General features: G+C 38.8%; 2 protein-coding genes and 1 long non-coding RNA gene across 4 annotated transcripts; 1 reads left to right on the plus strand and 2 right to left on the minus strand.

Moving 5' to 3' along the window:
• Positions 1-590: 590 nt before the first annotated feature.
• LOC149380443 (Ypt/Rab-GAP domain of gyp1p superfamily protein) lies at positions 591-4,747 on the minus strand. Of its 2 annotated transcripts, none has more exons than XM_089604271.1 (5): positions 4,377-4,747; positions 3,013-3,151; positions 2,827-2,876; positions 2,256-2,309; positions 591-2,175 (listed from the first exon to the last, which is right to left on the minus strand). In XM_089604271.1, exons 1-5 carry the CDS (start codon positions 4,523-4,525, stop codon positions 921-923), a joined length of 1,647 nt encoding a protein of 548 aa, XP_089460397.1. In that variant the 5' UTR covers positions 4,526-4,747; the 3' UTR covers positions 591-920. The 2 variants fall into 2 exon arrangements, with proteins under 2 accessions (XP_089460397.1, XP_089460396.1); XM_089604270.1 differs by having other exon boundaries at positions 4,098-4,747.
• A 3,706-nt stretch (positions 4,748-8,453) lies between these two features.
• Positions 8,454-11,885, minus strand: LOC149380444 (putative 6-phosphogluconolactonase 4, chloroplastic). The gene is made up of 3 exons (XM_089604272.1): positions 11,483-11,885; positions 10,825-10,960; positions 8,454-9,104 (listed from the first exon to the last, which is right to left on the minus strand). Exons 1-3 carry the CDS (start codon positions 11,848-11,850, stop codon positions 8,637-8,639), a joined length of 972 nt encoding a protein of 323 aa, XP_089460398.1. The 5' UTR covers positions 11,851-11,885; the 3' UTR covers positions 8,454-8,636.
• Positions 11,886-13,282: 1,397 nt separating this feature from the next.
• Positions 13,283-16,647, plus strand: LOC149380445 (uncharacterized). Its single transcript, XR_016294237.1, has 4 exons — positions 13,283-14,059; positions 14,573-14,832; positions 15,217-15,326; positions 16,323-16,647. It is a non-coding gene; the product is annotated as an uncharacterized LOC149380445 (long non-coding RNA).
• Positions 16,648-18,605: the final 1,958 nt, after the last annotated feature.

Raw genomic sequence — 18,605 nt, forward strand, 5'->3', positions numbered from 1 at the left:
ATTGCTGGCTTGGAACGGAAATTATGGTTACAAACAGCCGGTATTTTCGTTATTTAACGGCTGAAATCTTTTCGTTCGGTTACGAGAAATTTCATTCCAGAAAATATATTTCGGAATTCCACTCTGATCTATGTATGTTCCGTTTTGATTTTTATTATTTTATTATATTTTAATTCTTAGGCGTATTCAAAATTTAACTTTTTTCCCTCCGGAATTCTTATTAGAACGGAACGCCAAAATTCTGACCGGACGAAAAGATTCCACTCCATCGGAATGCCTAGGGTTAGTCATAGCTCATAACCTATTAGCTTTCATGGAGGGAAAATATTTATAGTGGAACATAGTGGGTATGGCTATGATATAGGGACATATAAAATTAAAATAGTAAACACCTTAACAACGTTGATCCAGAGATTCAAGATTGAAGAATAATGCTAGAAAAATGACAAAAGACGTTAGTGGAGATAGTGGTGAGAGAAATAAATCTTAAGAATATTAAAGATATGCCATGATCTAAAAACATTTTATAATCATATTATCTATATTATGGTAATGGGTCCAGCAATATCAATTAAACAAAAGAGATAATGTAGTATTAAGAAACATCTTTGTTTCTTTAAACTAATCCATTCATTCTTCATTCACCGGCGTCCAGTCCCAGTCCAGTCCAAATACAATCCCAATTCTCAATGACTTGTTTCTTAACTTAGAAAGAAAGAAAAGAAAAAAAAAAATTTAAAGAGTAGACAACAAGAATCGAATCAAAGGGATAAAATACAAGCCATTACGATTCATGGCCTTTTTTTTTTACTCATCCCACAACATTGTCCGTACGAAAGACTAGTTCGGTATCAAGTAGAAAGAGAGAGAGAGAGCTTCTTCTTCTTCTTCTTCTTCATCTTCTTCTTTATCTACCTAACCTACAACGAGCCGGGTTTTGCGGGCGGGCCCGAGAACGAAGCCTCGATCTTATCGTGGAGCGTCACGACGAGATCGTGAGCATCGTCTAGAAGCTTCCAAACATCGAGATGTCCCGACATACTGTTGCACTCGCGGAGGATCTCGTCCATGCTGCTATACTTTTCGATGATGAGCTTTCTGCGCTGGAGCACCGAGGCGGCGATGGCGTAGAGCAAGAGATCCTCCGTGGGAGGCGCGCGCTGCCTTATCCTGCTCCACGCGGATTTCCCGACCCCGGCCCTGATCGCGGCCTGGTCGGCCCACATGACCTCCCACAGACAGACCGTCTGCTCGTAGCTCAGCTCTCTCCGAAAAAGCACGACGACCATCCGATACACGAAGAAGCAATCCTCGGCCTCGAGCTTCTCCAAGTGGCGGTACAGATGCGAGTCCTTGCTCCGGATGATCTTTGACACCGTGCTGAGCTGTCTCCGGATCCCGACCTCGTCGAGCCGGAAGTTGTGGCGGGCTTTTTTCATGAACCCCACGAAGCACCAAAAGGCCTCGTGGTCCTCGGAGACCACGGCGACGATCGGGGACAAGAGATCGCTCATTCCTTGGCAGTACCCGATTTCCGGGTCGTGGATCGCGTAGGCTTCGAGGATCGCGACGAGCCGGGCCGCGTGGAATACGCGGCACGGCTCGAGATGCTCGTAGTCCTTTAAACCCACCGCCTCGGCCGAGCGGTTCGCGGTCTGCTCGGAAACGCTCGCCTGGGCCGAGGAGTACGGGATCCAGTCGGCGTTCGCACGAACCGCGTCTAGACGAATGATGCGCTGCCACGTCATGAAGTCTTCCTCGGTCGGAAGTTTCGGTTTGACTCGTTCCTCTTCTTCTTGTTCTTTTTCTTCTTCTTCTGGGGTTTCTGTGAGAGGGAAGGGCTGAGAAACTTCGGCGTCGTCGGAGGATTCGGAGTCGGAGGAGTCGGTGTTTAGAGCGGAAGAAGAGTCGGCGTTTGTGATTCCGTCCAAGAGAGTGCTCGAGGGATCTTCCGAGTATTCGTTTTCGGGGCTTCTTTCCTCGCTAGAGAGAGACTCCCGAGCGCTGACCGCGTCATCGGAGCTCGGAGAATCCGTCTCGTGAATGAGAATACCGCTGTTATTGTCGCCGTTCCTTCCCTCGAAACTGATTTCGCCGATGTCGTTCAGCTTGTAGCTCTCGCTGTTTCGCTTCAAGAGTCGACGGCATTGTCTGCGCAGTTTCTCATATTCTTTTCTGCATATGTATAGAGAACGAGATAAGCGTATAGCGCGAATCGAACCATAATTTCTGAATGAGCTTTCGAATACGTGTACCTTTTCTGAGTTCTTATTGCATCTCTTTCTTCCTTCGAACTGTTTAGCTCATATCTGTTGAAAGATAAAAAACAACATTAAAAGGTTGACTTACACGAGAAATGCATGACCATCTCAATGTATTATAAAAGTACAATAAAACGCCTATACTCGTCTATGCACCAAATTACTAATTCAGTATAATCAGAAACTATTGCACAGATTTTTAGTGCTGATCTTGATGGGCCGTGTTGTTTAATTAAATTCACAAGGGGCAATATACATAATTGATAGGAAGTAGGAACCTGAATATTTCATTCCTAAGAAAATTGGAAATACAATGAATTACAAGCTTTCGGGAGGCTTGTTCTCTCCCCCGGAAAAATACAGATTTTTGCTCAATAATCGCCCCCCTTTCTCCTTCTCTCTTCTCTTATTTATATTAAGTAATAGCGTTTACTAAGACTAACTATTAATTTCTAATTACTATTTACCCTTAAGGTCCCATTAATTTCGAAGCAGCAGAGGAACGAATCCCATATAATTTATTATCGATGCGAGAATTAAGACGAGAGAAATAAAGTGTGCTTACACTCCAAGAAGAAATGGCCAAACTTCAGCCCGAATACTCGGATCCACGCCCTACATTCAGAAATTCCCACTATGAATAGCCATACCAACGCCGCAGAACAAGATAGAACAACCATTGATTTCTAATACTGGAAATAAAATTAAATATATTAATCTTCAAGTTGTTGTAAGTAATATAGTAACTGACCCCGCTGCGAACTTTCTTCAGGAATTTCACTCCTCCGTCACGTAATTTACCATCTGGCGTAAATAAATTTTTCCATTGCCGAGGTACAAGGGCGTGCTGTTTTCTTTTTCTCCTGGACCAAGATGATTTAAGCCGTCCCCTGAAACAAAAGAAGAAACGTTATATCGCAATCGTTAACTATTTAGCTTAGGATAAAACTCAGCCAGTTAAGAGAAAAGAAAAAAAAGTAAAGATTCCGTGTTTGAATAAAAACAAAAAACAATGAACGAAAACAGACGGTTAGTAAGATGATCAGAAATGGAAGGTGTAATGTTGACAACGCAAGCACAGACAATTTCAATTTCCTAATCATCATCAGATGAGGAATCAGGAAAGTGATTGGCATTGCGTTACGAGAAACGGTACCTAGACACACAAGAAAGCTACATTTCTTCGAATTCCTAATCTGAACAAATCTAGTTAGTTGAAGGATCGCTATATTCGAAGTCAATGTTTGATGTTCTCACTAAGACAATCATTGTATAAGTTCAGTTACAACCTCTTCATATCTAAAGGAGGAAAAACAAACAATCCTTATCAGCAGTACAAACCCTAAAATACTTCACAGATACGATGAAACGCAAACGAGATCAGTGTTTGTGAAACCAGCTTAAGAAAATCAACAAAAAACCATATCCTAAGCTAAAGTCCAAACTAGAAGTCAAAATCACCACTAAATCCCAATCCCTGATTGTGGGAAGAAAACCCAAAAATAAAACGAATCAACAATTTTTAAGTTCCTAGAACTAAGTCTATGGCGAGTCAAAAAAACTGGGACTGATAGATGCGGATGAGTGTGAATTGAAGCAAACAACAAACAACACGAAAATCGAAGACCAAAGAAAAGTGAAATCAGATGAAAAAAGTGGATTCGAACTACAATATGTACTGGAAGCACGATTAAGTCCCACTCCGAGATCGAGATCTGATCGAAAACAACGAAAAAGGACTAGTAAAGATTTAAAAAAAAAAAAAAAAAAATCACTGAATCGCAGAACAAAAAGAGCTAAATTCGATTCGATTTGGAGGATGAAAAAAAGACTCACCGATCAGAATGGGAACAATAAGCTGGAGAAGAAGAAGTGACAACAAATAGAACCGAACGCAATTGAATCCACGACGACGATGACGATGAAGACGACGAACTAGACGCAGAAGGAGGGGAATTCGAAGAAGACGAAGTTTGGCTTCGTCGAAGAGCTTTCATCTATATCCTTAATTATACTAAAAAAATCGAAAAAAATTCGAAATCGGAGGTCGGAGAAGAAACTCCGTACTGTTCTAGGGTTTTCAGATTTTTCTTCCTCTGTCTTTTCTATCTTTACCTACTGGTGTAGAACATGGCAGCAACCACGACGATTCCGGCCAAGGCCGTGACGGCGACGGCGATGCTAGACGGCGGCGATGTCCTCAGCCAGAGTCCTCCGCCGCCGCCGCCGGAGATTCTGCTTTCTTCGGCGCCGAAGATTACCATGGACGAGGGTTGGAAGGTTTATTACCGAAATACCCTCGCCAGCGGTGGTGGTGGTTTTCGTTTGGTTATATACCAAAAGAAAAGAAAAGAAAAAAAAAGCTGACGAAACCAAAAACCCAACTGCTTTGCTTCGGTTTAGAGAGAGAAACAAGAGAGAGAGTGTTTTTTTTGTCTCTCTCTCTCTACACAGTTTATAAAGGGACGAGACGAGAAAGAGTGTGTGAGAGAGTAATTTTCGTAGCTCATGGGCTTCTCTTGATAAATAATGTCTCTTTTTGGCGTTTTTATTAAATTAAAAATCATGGCATTACGAAAGATTTTTGGGAAGATATTGTTTGCCTGAAATGACGGAAATACCCTAAAGCTTGCAGCAACTGGTCGTTGAGATTTTGAGGAACGACGACCGGTGACAATTTAATAATGACTTTTTTTATATTTTAATAAGTTGCGTTTTTTTTTTTTTGCTTTGAAATTTGAATAATCACGTTCTTGTTGCATTTTGTTTATATATTTTTTTACCACTAAAATTGCAGTTATTTAAGAATAGTCAAACAGATATCAAAACATGATTAGAAACTTTCAAAAATAACTCTCTCTTCCACACAAAAAAATCATTTATCATATGGATAACCATAATGTCACATATGTACAACAGTTATTCTTGAGTAACCACTAAACCATTATGTAATTAGATTGATCAATTATAAATATAATTAGATGAAAACTTAGTGGTGCTTGGACGATCACTGATTCTTCGATAAGCTCATTTTATTCATCCTAAGACTCTTTCGGGATATGGAGCCAATTGTTATTACATACAAAGCTATTAGCTACACTATGACTAAATGTAATAGATGTTATATCTTAAGACCAATTAAATTTAGGTTTATATCTTTTTTTAATGTCATTCTTTTTATCGACCTTTAATATCTCACGCTGTTGTTAGATCGAAATTATAGTGTTCTTTTATAAAAATTAATAATTTATAAATTGTAATTTCTATTTATTTGATAATAAACATACAACTTGTAAATAAAATTATTATAAACTATCTATGCAAAACGATTAGCTCGTGAGATTCAACGTTTTATATTTTTATAATTAATTAGATCAGGTATGAAGTGTGAACGTAGCCCGAAGATATAAACTTAGTATTTCATTCGAAGTATTTAAAATAAATACGACTTGAAGAATAAGGGTATTTCGGTCCGTCTAAGTAAAGAAATTTTTTTTGGAAAAATAAAGAATACTTGCAAGGAATTATTAAATCATTATTTAATGTTAAATATAAAATTAAAATAAAATTTTACTCGGCTTCGTCGACAACTTTTTTTTTTCTTGTTTGTTTTGAAAACAACTTTAAATTCAGTGTGGTGATTAACTTGATCTAGTGGTAATCTTACACATATCTCGATTGAAAAGTTCTGAGTTCAAGTCATTTGGACTACAAAAATGCATGTCTATTAAAATTAATCTTAAAATTATGTAATTTTGATCAATGGTGTCAGATGCACCAACACTGCTAATTGCTAATATGTGATGTAGTTTTGAGCAATATGACAATTCTAAAAAAACAAAAAACAGATTCAATGTGAAAACTGTGTGGAAGAAAAACCGTGACCATGTTTTCACGTACAAGAGTGGACTTATATTATCAGGGATTTATTTTTTTACTTTATCCCCTTACTTTATTTTAATTGTTTAATCAAACAATAAAAAAAATATCTCCCAACGGCGTCGTATTTTTCTGGTATTAAATGTTCTACGTCGTACAAATTCACATGCTTTGAAGTTTGGACAAAAACAAACAACTAACAAACTCAATTATAGACAAGTCGATAAGAACATATTGTGCATTGAATTTTAAGTTAGTAAGTACACCAACTCTAAACTAATCTTAGAATTGCCTTCTTTTCGTGTTACATCTTCGTAATTAATAGGCATTAATGTGCAAACTGCAAAGTATACAAATAAAAATATCTATTCTTAAAAAAATATATATATCTAGAATAAATTCATAAGATAAATAGAGTTTATGGATTTACAGGTGCCATAAACTATAAGTAATTTTAGTTTGAGCCTTGAGGTATCCATTAGGGAAAAATCATAGTGAAGGGTCAAAATCAGTCAATGAAAGGAGTGAATTTCAACATGGTCCTAATCTTCTTTAATCAGTGCTAGAATAAAATTATTAATCGGCGTGACACTTTAACTAAGTTCTGCCTAATTCCCATTCGATTGATCCGCGTTTTAGCTTCTTAGTTTTAACTTTAAACTAACACCTAAAATTTCGGTTCTCCAAAAGATGGTGACTCGTAAAAGTAAAAGTCAACAAAATGGGGCGCAGAGTCTTTGACAAAGTAAAAGAGAAAAAATAAAAAAACAAAGAAAAGCGTGGTGACTGGTGAATAACAATATAACATCGAAGTGATAAGATGATGTAATGTAAATGTAAAAAAGTAGTGGTGATAGAGAGCCTTGACAAATAAATATTTGGGGTTTTCTTTATAGTTTATTCGCATTTAAAAAAAAAAAAAAAAAAAAAAAAAAAAAAGATAAAGTAGGTCAAAGGGTAACATGCCCTTTTGTTTTTGGGGCTTAATGAAGAGTAACATGGCATTGGATTTCATGCACTAAAGCCATACTTTAAAAATAATCCCTTGTACAAGAACAAACACAATACAATAAAAAATAGTTTTATTTAGATGTTGAATTTTCTCTCTAGCATTTCTTTAATTCCACGAGGGACGGTTGTGTGTTATGTGGCATGTTATTGAGATTCGAATAAGAAACGGATAATAATAATTCATTAGCATGAAAATTGAGATCTCTGCTGCTCTACTACATCATCTACAAGTTTCTTTTATCTTTCCATTTTGCTTTCTTTCATTTGTTTAATCCACTTTTGTATGCCTATGAGATAACAAAGGAAATGAAAATTGCAAAAGAATATAATTTAGTGTCGGCCCCAATATGTTTTTGAGGCATGCCCTACATCTCCAACTCTTTTTCATCAACCGGCACAATCATGAAAGAGATTCCATGGCATAAATGTGATCCCAAAGCGAGCTCTGTGTCTTTCCAATGGACAGTGACAACACGCCTCATCACTCAACAATGGAGGAATAAAGGAAGAACACACAAAATTAATAAAGAAAGAAGAGATCTCACAACTCAATGACCTTTTTTTCTAATCTTATTATTTTTCCCATCTCAAATATATTGCTTTGGAATTCACAAAAAAAAATATTGTCACCATGTAGTGCGAAAAATGGAAGCACCATTCACGTTGCTTGCTATTCCTAACACAATCATAACCTCCATTAATCATGCTCACTCACTAGCGCAACACACCGGTAAAGTGCAATTATTATTCCCACTATTTATTTATTTGTTTTTTTTGGCTCATTGTTGAGTTTTGATTCACCGTAATGGTTTGATGATAGAAGTTGTTTATGTGTTTTATATAATCAAGGCTTCATCAAGGAAGCCATTGAACTTGTCCGTACATATACCGTGTATTCTATTTCTAATCAAGGTCAACATGCCGTGATGAAGAAAAAAAAATATATGACTTGCCTACTTAGATTTAAGGAAAAAGAAAAAAGAAATAAAAATAAAAAGTGGGGGGGCATCATAATCTTGGACCAAGAGTCAATTGCTTAAAAGATGGTCCAAGAAATTATTTGGCTCTATTATTAATCGAGGGGAAAAAAACACGCATAGCGATTTAGCAACGCAAGTGGATAATATTGGTCCGAAAACATAGCCTTTTGCTACTCTCACAAGTCACAACATGTGCTCTTCTAAGATCAAGTGGGACTGTGGGGCTTTTCTCACTTACCATGAAAAATAGGGCTCTGCTTAATGCCCCAATATCTAGTGATGTAAAACCATTATCCACCTAAAATTTATAACAAATAGTAGAAAGAAAAAAAACCATTAACAACGTCAAGCTTGGCATGAAGCAAAACCAATTCTGTTTTTCATACATTAATAACCTCTCTTGTCCTCTATCCCCAAGTTTAGAAGAGCACAGTCGATTTATTATTAAAAGCCTCGAAAATCAGTAATTATTCTTGGTAGTAACTTACTTACTTACTAACCATTCTTACAGCTTCGACGCGGCGGCGCTGTCGAGAAACCAAGTGAGCTCCCCGGCCGGAGAGACCAACTCGACGGGCAAGGTTCCGGAACCTTCCGCGCCCTTCCCGAGCGCCTTCTGGACGGGGCCGGCTTTCCCGGCCCCGGTGACGACGAGGGCGATGTGCGCGGAGGAGTTTATGACGGGGAGCGTGTAGGTGATCCGCTCCGGGGGAGGCTTCGGTGAGTCCGTGATTGAGGCGACCCACTTGTCCTTCTCTGCGACGAGAGGGTGTCCCGGGAAGAGTGACGCCACGTGGCCGTCCGGGCCCATCCCCAGAAGCATGAGGTCGAACCTCGGAAGCCCCGTCGGTTCCGAGAAATCGACCACTCCGTTCTTCGTCAGGTGTTTCAGGCACGTCTCGTAGTCCTCGGCCGCGCCCTCGGCCGAGAGAGCGTCGTTTATGGCGTACACGTTACCCGGGGGAATCGGGACCTGCCAAAAAATAAAAAAAATAAATCGATTTTACAGAGATAATGACGGTGTTTGATAGGAACCTTAGTACTTCATTACCAAAAAAAAAATAAAAAATGGCTACGTAAGCCACCTAAACTATAGGAATTGTAAATTAGACAACTTTTGGTAAATACTTTGTAAATAGCCAACTTGCATACGTAACAGCCTATTAACTACCTTTTATACAAGTTTGATTGAATTAAATAAGTCTTTTACTAATCTATTAATAAGTTAACTTGGCTATTTACAAGAAATTAATCAAAGGTGGGCTATATCCCAATTCACTATAACCGTGTGGCTATATAACTTAATAACAAAAAAAAAAAAGGTAATTTAGCAAAATAACCAATTTAAACGTTTAGAATTGTTAAATAGCCAAAGTTTGTTAAATATTAGGTAAAGAGCCAATTTTATATATTTACAAACATAAATATTAAGTAAATAGCAACTGTCATATTAAGTCACGTCATCATTTATGACTATTTACCTAATATTTACCAAACCTTGGCTATTTAGCAATATCAAACGTTTAAATTGGCTATATTTCTATCTAGTAGAAACAAGCTTTCGAGCATCTTGTTCTCTTTCCTAAGGGAAAAATCCCCAATTTTCACCCGAAATCTCCTAACCTTTTCCCTTCCCTCTTCTCCTAAACTTACAACAGTAATGAAGGTGTATGATTAGAATTTCAGTATTTGATTACTATCAAAATAAGAAAATAATACAAAGACGAGCTTAAGAGAGAGGCTCTGTCCTTTTCATGTAAAAGCCCCTGTCCTTTTCCTTCCCTCTTCTCTTATTTAGACTATGTGATTGCTCGTTTTTTACATAAGTACAACAATGAAGGTGTTTGATACGACCCTGAGTATTTCATTACTTAAAAAAAAAAAAAAAAAAAAAATACGACAATCACAAGCTTTGGAGAGGCTTGTTCTCTCCTAGGGAAACATTCCAATTTTCCGCCAAAATCTTCTATCCTTCCATTTCCCTTTACTCTTTTATACAAAGTAGATTTAAGAAACTACTCATTTCTAATTACAGTGTTACCCTAATGTTCCTAAGGGCGTTTGGCGTTTTACTGCAATTGTGTGACTTGGAATGATTTTCACTATCAGGAACCAAATTATTTGATGTAAAGCACCTACCCCAAACTGGGTTATGCATTTAGCAAACATTTTTTTTCAAGGAAATAGGCTATTTGCTTTCTTTAGATATGAGGTTCAATCTAAAAGGTTTGCAACAACACCATACTTGACAACACAACTGATATTTATATTACTGGAAACAAAGATTAAATCTTTAATAGTTAGGCTTCCATATTGTCCTTCATCTGATCAACTATATAAGAATAAAAATTTACCGTGCAAAGTGCCTATCTATAAACCATATGATGAGGTCTTTAATTAGATAGGTCCACACCAATATAAAATCAGAAGCTGGTGCAAGCAAATTAAGTATATATCAGTAATTTAACAATGCTAAGCTCAAATCAGTAGAATTGATAAGACTTGTTTATCTTGCATGACTATACTGTTGACACATCAGAATGTTTTTCTCATGAACACCTGACTTTTGATTCCAAAATGGCAATAATCAGACATCACAGACATAGAAGATAGTAACATAGATCTCATACATGAAGTAGAGTGATGATAATAAAAAATCTTAGGTTAAGTATCTTATATAAAACCAGATGTACCTTGGAGAGAAAACCGTCATAAGCAAGTTTGTAGTTGCTGTCTTCGTGATCCTTAGGAACAACTCTCTCGTCCACCCAAAATATATGCCACTTCGACCACTCCACCGAATCAATGTACGGTGGTTCGGTTAATTTCCTGAAATATGGTTTACAAACACTTTATAAATATTGCTAATGTTGCCGTAGAATAACTCTTTTGTTCAAAACTCTTCTCCACATTTTGCCACAATGAAGCAAGAGCTTTAACCTCACTCATCTATCGATGTCAACGATACCAAATATAAAGTCAGATTATCCACCGAAAAAAGAAAAAGAAAATAGATGAATCTGACTGAGCTAATCTTTCTCTTAATCAGTTTAAGCAGAGAATTATTCCAAACACAACGTGTATGAAAATAAAACAAAACTTGGAAGACATCACATTTCTTCCGTACAACGATGACTTCAAGTTAATTTATCTAGTGAAGCAAAATCTCATTTCGATAATTACAAAGCAAAAGTCGAAATCAAGTTCGGGTGACCTAATTAACAAAAAAATTACATTTGTACTCGGACGAAACTATTCGATAACCAAAATATTGCTTCATCTTTTTAACGAATCCAAACAGAACATTCAACATTGAGAATAAGATAAAGAGAGAGAGATAGAGATAGAGACCTGAGGTAATCGATGAGAGATCCGCCGGACAAGACGACGGTGAAAGAGCCTCTCCGGTCGGCGAACTTGGCGGAAAGATCGGCTGTGTATTTAGCGAGTTGAGAGGTGAGCTCTTCCTTGGAGTCGAAGATCTCGACGCTCTTCTTGTTCTCCGTCGCCATGAGAGCCGTGACCGATGAAAGTCTTGTCGGTGTGAGTGAGAGCGAGAGTGAACGAGGCCTCGGAAGAGAAGAAGAATATGAGAACGAGAAAGAGGAATTAGGGTTCGAAATCGATAGTGCGTGAAGACGAAGCGAAGAGGAATATTTGGTGGAAGAGAGGAATTTGAGGGAATCGGTGAAGAATGAAAGTGAGGGTGAAGAAGCCATTCGCGCGCGTGTTGTCGGAGTGGGTGACCATCAACTATCATGCGTGTGAGATTGACCATGATTTTTCTCCTGATGACGTGGCTTTATTCCCAATACCCCACAACCTCCACGTACTTTTTTTTTAATTATTATTTAATAAACAACCTCCACGTACTTCAATTAAGAACGATGGGTGTCAAATCTCATCAAATCAATATATATTAAATCTCTCTACCTATATAGCTATATTTTGTAAAAAAAAATTCTCATTAACAAAATAAAAAGTGGAATAGATTTCGAACAGAGGTCGACGTCTCATTCAAATAATAAAAATGTCCTGAAATAAAAATGAGAGACAGAAAAAAACAGAACAAATGAATGAGACAAGACAATCTTTTGCCGGATAACCAACATCAGTCGATAAATACTTTTAACCGTTTCAACAAATACTTTCTACAATTCTTGAGAACGAGCAATAAACACTACCTATAACTGTTGTAAATTGTCGGTCCTAAGAATAAACTAGCGTTGCAAGATTTGAACAGAAAATAAAAGAACAACACAACCTTTTTACCGAGGTTCACACAAACCGAGATTTGTGCTAATCCTCGTTGAGCTCCGATCGGAAAAGCTCTGCGCACTAGTATCCTTGTTCAGTTACACCCTCAAGACAATCGCCTCACCTCTCAGAATCTCACTCAGTAATCACTCAGTGTTTTACAAGTTCTCACGCTATTCACGATCAAGACGATCGAACGTGTCCAAGAACACTCTCAGCAAAACTCACACGATTACAATCAAGATCTCAAAACCCACTCAGAGTACAAACCCTAATTTCAGAAGAGAGAAGATGAAGTAAGTCAAACCACGTCTGACTCTCGACTTTTATACATGTTGTGAGGCTTTGGCTTCTTGTCCATTGGATTAAGTCAGATCGAACGGGCAACGACTTTGGCACGTCATCAAACACAGGGTAAAGTCGGTTTAATGACTTTATGTCGTTTTCGGTACCAGCAGTGCTGCAACTCGTCGTTCTCTGACTAATGGGCTTGGGCCTCAATGCTCGGAGATGTGGGCTTCACTTCCAACAGTCTCCACCTTGAAGCTCCATCGACCCGTGTACTGAGATTTCTAACTAATGCACAGGCTTCTTCAACGATCTTCATCGCTCCCTGCCAGGTTGAACTATCCAACGTACAGCAAGTCCAGGCAGTGCCTAAACTTGTTGCAAGTAACCACCTTCGTGCCCATATCTGCAGGATTATCTTCTGTTGAAACTTTTAACAGCTTCACAGTATGGTTAGCAATCAAATCTCGGATAAAATGAAATCTAACATCAACATGTTTAGTACGCTCATGATAAACCGGATTTTTACTAAGATGCAAAGCACTTTGTAAAGGATAACTTTTGAATCTCGCCGTTTGTAATTTACGTTGAATAAACGAGCTTCCGTTTGTTACAATTAAATTAATGAGTGAATGATGGACGTATAAGTTTATCGAGTTAATTTAAATTATTTTAAGGTAATGGAAAATCTCGGAATAAATAAAGGATTTATCGAGTTCGCCTCGAATAATAAATTATTTTCCGAGGATATATGTCGGAATTTAATTTAAGAAATAAATTCTCAAGGACGAGAATTATTTCCGAGAAACCTTGAATATATTTAAATTAATCGAGAACGAACGAGAAAATTCTCGGTTTGAATCATATAATTATAATCCGCTCGGTTATGGATTTAATTAAATAATTATATGGAAAGGATGTGGCTGTAACAATTTTAAGGGACCCATTTGAAAGAAAACAAGGAAAAGAGGTTAGTTGATAATTAAAGAGATAATTTTTTTTTAGCTTGCCACGTCATCAATGAGTAGAATCCTAGAATCTTCTTCAAGTGATATGTATCACCTGGTCGGCCAAAATGTACCAGCCCACGCGAGAAGGAAAAAAAAAGAAAGGAAAGGAAAAGAGAAAAGAAGAAGAAGAGAAGGCCGATAGAGAGAAAGAGAGATCGAGGGAGATGGAGAAGCCGGGAGAGCGAGAGAGAGAAGGAGACCGAGCGACTGAAGGTGAGGAGGCTCGGCCGACAGCCACTGAGCCTTAGCGCCACCCGCGCACGGCCGAGAGAGAGCGAGCGCCGCCGCGAGCACGCCGAGGACGCCGGACCGAGAGGCGACGCCGGGAAACGAGGCAGAGAACACCAAAGAGAAGAGATTTCACGAAATTGAGGTGAGGTGAGGTTTCCCCCAATCTTGAATCTGGGCTAGGGTTTCGAATTTTGGAATTGGGGATTTGGTGTTGAACTCGGTTTGAACCTCTCATTTTATGTCCAAGGGTGTTTCTTGAGTGTTGAATTGAAGGTTTGAACTCGTTTTCTTGTGTGGTTTGATTTTGGACGAAATCTGAGAGTAAACGGATGTGGACACTCCGATATACTTTGATATTATTTTTGTTAGTATTTTTCCATGAAAGTAGACGTTATGGGTTTTCTAAAATGACCAAGAACGTAATAATCCGTGGAGTATTGAATGAGTTATGAATTTTTGAAATCTGGTATTCAAAGCTGTGAAATGTGAATTTCCAGAACAGCGACCGGAAATTTCAGATAGTTTTTCAGATAGCTATGATTCTTGAAATTGGTCTTATAATATGTTTTTAGAAAGCTACGGAAGTTGTCTTTCTCATGGAATTGGAATCGTTTGATTTGAGTTTGTGTAGCTAAAGTTATGATTCATTTTGCAGTCGCTGTCTGAATAGTACGAGCCGAACGGTCGGGCCGTGGATTTTGTGACAAGTTGAGATTCGTGCTAGTTGCTCGTTTTCGGGTTCTAAGTTTCGAGTCGGGAGTTGGATGTTATAAATTGATTCGATGTTCGTTTTCTGAATTTCACAGCTCAGTCACGGATCAGATAGAATCGAGGAAGAGCCGGCGGAACTGAACGCGTTGAAGCCCTGAAAGTTGACAATTCAGAAAAAAGGATTTGTAAAGCTCGATCTCACTCGTGAGTCGTTTATCGCTTTATAGCGTTAGACTCGAGTTATCTTTAGTAATTTGAGATTGTATTCAAGAATTGTTAATTATTTAATTAAGAGATGTTCGAGAATTTAATTGTTGGTTAATTCATTTAGAATTCTCGGTTGTATGGTTTCGGATTATTTAATTATTTAAGACTCGTCAAAATAATGATTTGGATTTTATTTCGTACTCGTTCTCTGGTACGAACTCGCACGAGTCTTGAATAAGTTTAAATTCCGAAAAGCCGAGAAATAAGTGAATTAAATTCTCGAACCCCTGAACCGACTCGCAGTGAATCCCGATAACGAATCTTAAGCTTGTCATCACCTTTCGGATCATTGACTGATGAGTTTTCAACTTTGGGTTTTAGTTTCTCGACGCTTCAGGACGTGTTAACGCTTCAGGACGTGTAGAGTCTCGTAAAACGTGAGAAGCAAGGAAACTCCTGAAGTCAACAAATTTCCAGACGATCTTTTCCGGGTAAGTGAGGAGACATAAGTCAACTACTTACCAAGGGTATAACCCTGTTTGTTTGTGCATTTGCTTGCTAGTAAACAAGAGTAGGTAAAAGCCTAAAATGAATAAACTCGAAAGTTAAGGCTTCGGCCACTCTTGCTTGAAAACTTAGTTCGGGTACGCCCGGTAGGTTCAAACGCTAACTTGAACCAGACACGTTTGCTTTGTGCATAGTTAGACTTCTCTTCTAACTCTAGGAAGTAAGTTAGAATCGAGAGGACGGAAGAGCGATAGACTCTCAAATTCAATCGAGAGTAGAGAGTTCGGAAGTCGCATTTCGAGCTTTCAACTTAAAACACTTAACGAGCTTCAAAGGGAAACAATAATTTCTTTCGGGGTTTATCCCGTTACGCTCTTCTGTATATAAGTTTAACGTGTACGCTGCTAGCTGCAGCGTACCCAAACATTAAAACTCGTGTCGGTGGTACTCACAAGTCCCTGACTTGTGCTTGGCGGGCCATGCCGGTCCGTGCGCCGAGTACTCGAAACAATGGGTGAAGGTCGCGCATCGCGAGCTCATTGTTAGCTGGAAGACTCACCGGAGGCTGCCTTGAGCGCCCCGGGGCGTAGTGGGTGAAGGTCGCGATTCGCGAGCTCACTATGCCAGAGACCAGTGGCGCTGACGTCATGATGAAGAAAGTACCACTAGTGGATCCCAGACAGATGTTAAAACTTAGATCAGCTGACGACTGCTGCTCGAAGTCTGAAGCTGGTCTCTAGTCGGACCGGAGGTTATAGCAGTGAGGAGTGTATAACCTTGCGGGACGGCCAGTGTGTAGATAGAGTGTGACGTCACGCGTCAGTCATGCTCTAGTCATATAATCTAGCTGCATCTAGCAATCATTTTGCATTCTTGTGTATTTGTTTGCACGTCACATGGCATTAGTTGTTTTACTTTATAGATAGACTCCCACTTACTGAGTCATTCGACTCATAGTTTTATGTCCCTTGGTAATGTAGATAAGGGAAAAGCTCGTAAGCGGGAAACGAGATTGAAGACCGAGACCGAGCGCGTATTGCCTTGACCTATGGGCTATGGGGTTTCTTAATCGGGGGTTAGTATCTTATGATAAAACGTTCCGGAACATATTTGTATATGAGTCGCTATAAGACTCTAAGTTATAAAAGCGAAAAAAATTTCCCCGAATTTTCGCAAACTATTTTATTATATAATCTTATGAAATATTATGTTTAATTTATGTGTTTATATTATGAGTTAAGTACAGATTTGAGTTGATCAGTCGCGGTTCGTGGGCGAGCTATCGCTCGCGGGTCGTGACACACTTTGACTATCAGTAAAAATAGTCACAACATAATTTACCAACTGGGCTTCCCTCAGTAAACCTTGGAGCCACACAGCTTCCTTGAAAGCATCGGCCACGGCAATGTACTCTGCCTCCGTGGTTGACTGAGCTACCAAGGGTTGAAGCTGAGATTTCCATGTGATGCAATTCTTACCAAGCGTAAAACAATAAGCAGTTGTTGACTTCCTATTGTCTCGATCACCTGCAAAATCAGAGTCTACAAAACCAACCAAGTCAAAAGCAACATTTCTCTTACCATAGCATAAACCATAATCAACAGTGCTATTAATATAAGCAATAACCCATTTCAAAGCAACCCAATGATCATAGCCCGGATTTGACATAAACCTGCTAAGAAGAGATATAGCAAAGGACAAATCTGGCCGGGTACTTATCATGGCATACATTATAGAGCCAATAGCGTTTGCATAAGGTATATGCTCCATCTTAAGAATATCAGACTTGGATTGAGGACACTGATTTTTGCTCAACATAAAATGAGCTGCCAAAGGCATATTCACAGACTTTGTGTTTCTATTTCCAAACTTATCAACCAGTTTCATCAAGTAAGGTTTTTGATGAACCTTAAGAGTACAGTTCTTTCTGTTTCTTTCAATATACATTCCCAGAATTCGCTTAGCCGGACCAAGGTCCTTCATATCGAATTCGGAGTTCAAGTTCTGCTTTAAATTGTCAATTTTCTCAAGAGAACTACTGATTAACAACATATCATCAACATAAAGCAGAATGTAGACAGGTTTATTATCAAGGGAACAGAAGTAGAAACACGAGTCAAAATTACTCCGAGTAAAACCAAGTTTAAGAACAAAAGAGTCAAAGCGTTTATACCATTGCCTCGGAGATTGTTTTAGTCCATACAAGGACTTTTTCAGCAAACACACATGACCATGGTGTTTCTTGTCTTCAAACCCCTCGGGCTGTCTCATGAAGATAGTCTCCTCAAGCTCACCATGCAAGAACGCAGTCTTAACATCTAGTTGTTCTAACTCTAGGTCTAGGCAGGCTACAAGGGAAAGCATGATTCTAATGGTTTTGAACTTAACTACTGGTGAAAAAATCTCATTAAAATCTATGCCCTCTCTCTGAGTATACCCTTTAGCAACCAATCTAGCCTTATACCTAGGTGGATCTGAGGTACCTATCCCTTCTTTCAACTTGAACAACCATCTACACTCGACCAGCTTTTGTTTCTCAAGCTTAACTAGAACCCAGGTTTTATTCACAGCTAGGGAGTACATTTCTTCTTTCATAGCCTCTACCCACTTATCACTATCCTTGGACTCTAAGGCTTCTAGATAACTTTCTGGTTCGGAACTCTGAACATCATGAGCAGCAACCAAAGCAGTGAACACCAGATCAGCAATAGAAAACCTATTAGGAGGTCTTATGGTTATCCTATCTCTATCTCTAGCAAGCTAGTAATTGTCCAAATCATCGTGGTTAGAGAGTTCTAAGTTTTCTTCAAGGTCAGGATGTTCATGCTCTATGGGTTCATATTCAGGGTGCTGATCATTACATTAACAAGATGTTCAATCACAGGTTCAGGTTCTATGTGATCAGTAGGCACTCTAGGCTCCACCTCAAACTGAGTGCTAGGCTGAGGGTCAGCTTCTATCACAGGTTCTATGTCAGGCTGGGAGGTGTTATTTTTTACAAGGAAACGAAGTTTCATCAAAAACTACGTCACGGCTGATAATGATCTTCACACCTCTCGAGTCTTTTTCCCACAATCTATAGCCTTTGGTTCCATAGGGTTGTTGGTAACCTATAAAGACACACCTAAGAGATCTAGGGTCTAATTTTCCCTCACGGTTATGGGCATAGGCAGAACAGCCAAAGATTCTTAGATGGTCTAGGCTAGCTTTCTTACCATCCCAAACTTCCATAGGGCTCTTAAGGTTCAAGGACCTATTGGGGC

The sequence above is a fragment of the Urtica dioica genome, chromosome 12 (genome assembly GCF_054948205.1).
Source record: "Urtica dioica subsp. dioica isolate 48M chromosome 12, U.dioica_male_clone48M_v1_H2, whole genome shotgun sequence".
NCBI classification, from domain to species: Eukaryota; Viridiplantae; Streptophyta; class Magnoliopsida; order Rosales; family Urticaceae; genus Urtica; species Urtica dioica.

What these genes read in the sequence shown, in the direction of transcription:
- LOC149380443 (XM_089604270.1), bottom strand. Translation starts at nt 4,258, where the DNA reads ATGAAAGCTCTTCGACGAAGCCAAACTTCGTCTTCTTCGAATTCCCCT. An exon ending in TATTGTTCCCATTCTGATCG is followed by an intron (nt 3,152 to 4,097) that starts GTGAGTCTTTTT and finishes CTTTTGTTTCAG; the next exon opens with GGGACGGCTTAAATCATCTT. An exon ending in TGAAGAAAGTTCGCAGCGGG is followed by an intron (nt 2,877 to 3,012) that starts GTCAGTTACTAT and finishes TTCTGAATGTAG; the next exon opens with GGCGTGGATCCGAGTATTCG.
- LOC149380444 (XM_089604272.1), bottom strand. Translation starts at nt 11,850, where the DNA reads ATGGCTTCTTCACCCTCACTTTCATTCTTCACCGATTCCCTCAAATTC. An exon ending in TCTCTCATCGATTACCTCAG is followed by an intron (nt 10,961 to 11,482) that starts GTCTCTATCTCT and finishes ACCATATTTCAG; the next exon opens with GAAATTAACCGAACCACCGT. An exon ending in ATGACGGTTTTCTCTCCAAG is followed by an intron (nt 9,105 to 10,824) that starts GTACATCTGGTT and finishes ATTTTTTGGCAG; the next exon opens with GTCCCGATTCCCCCGGGTAA.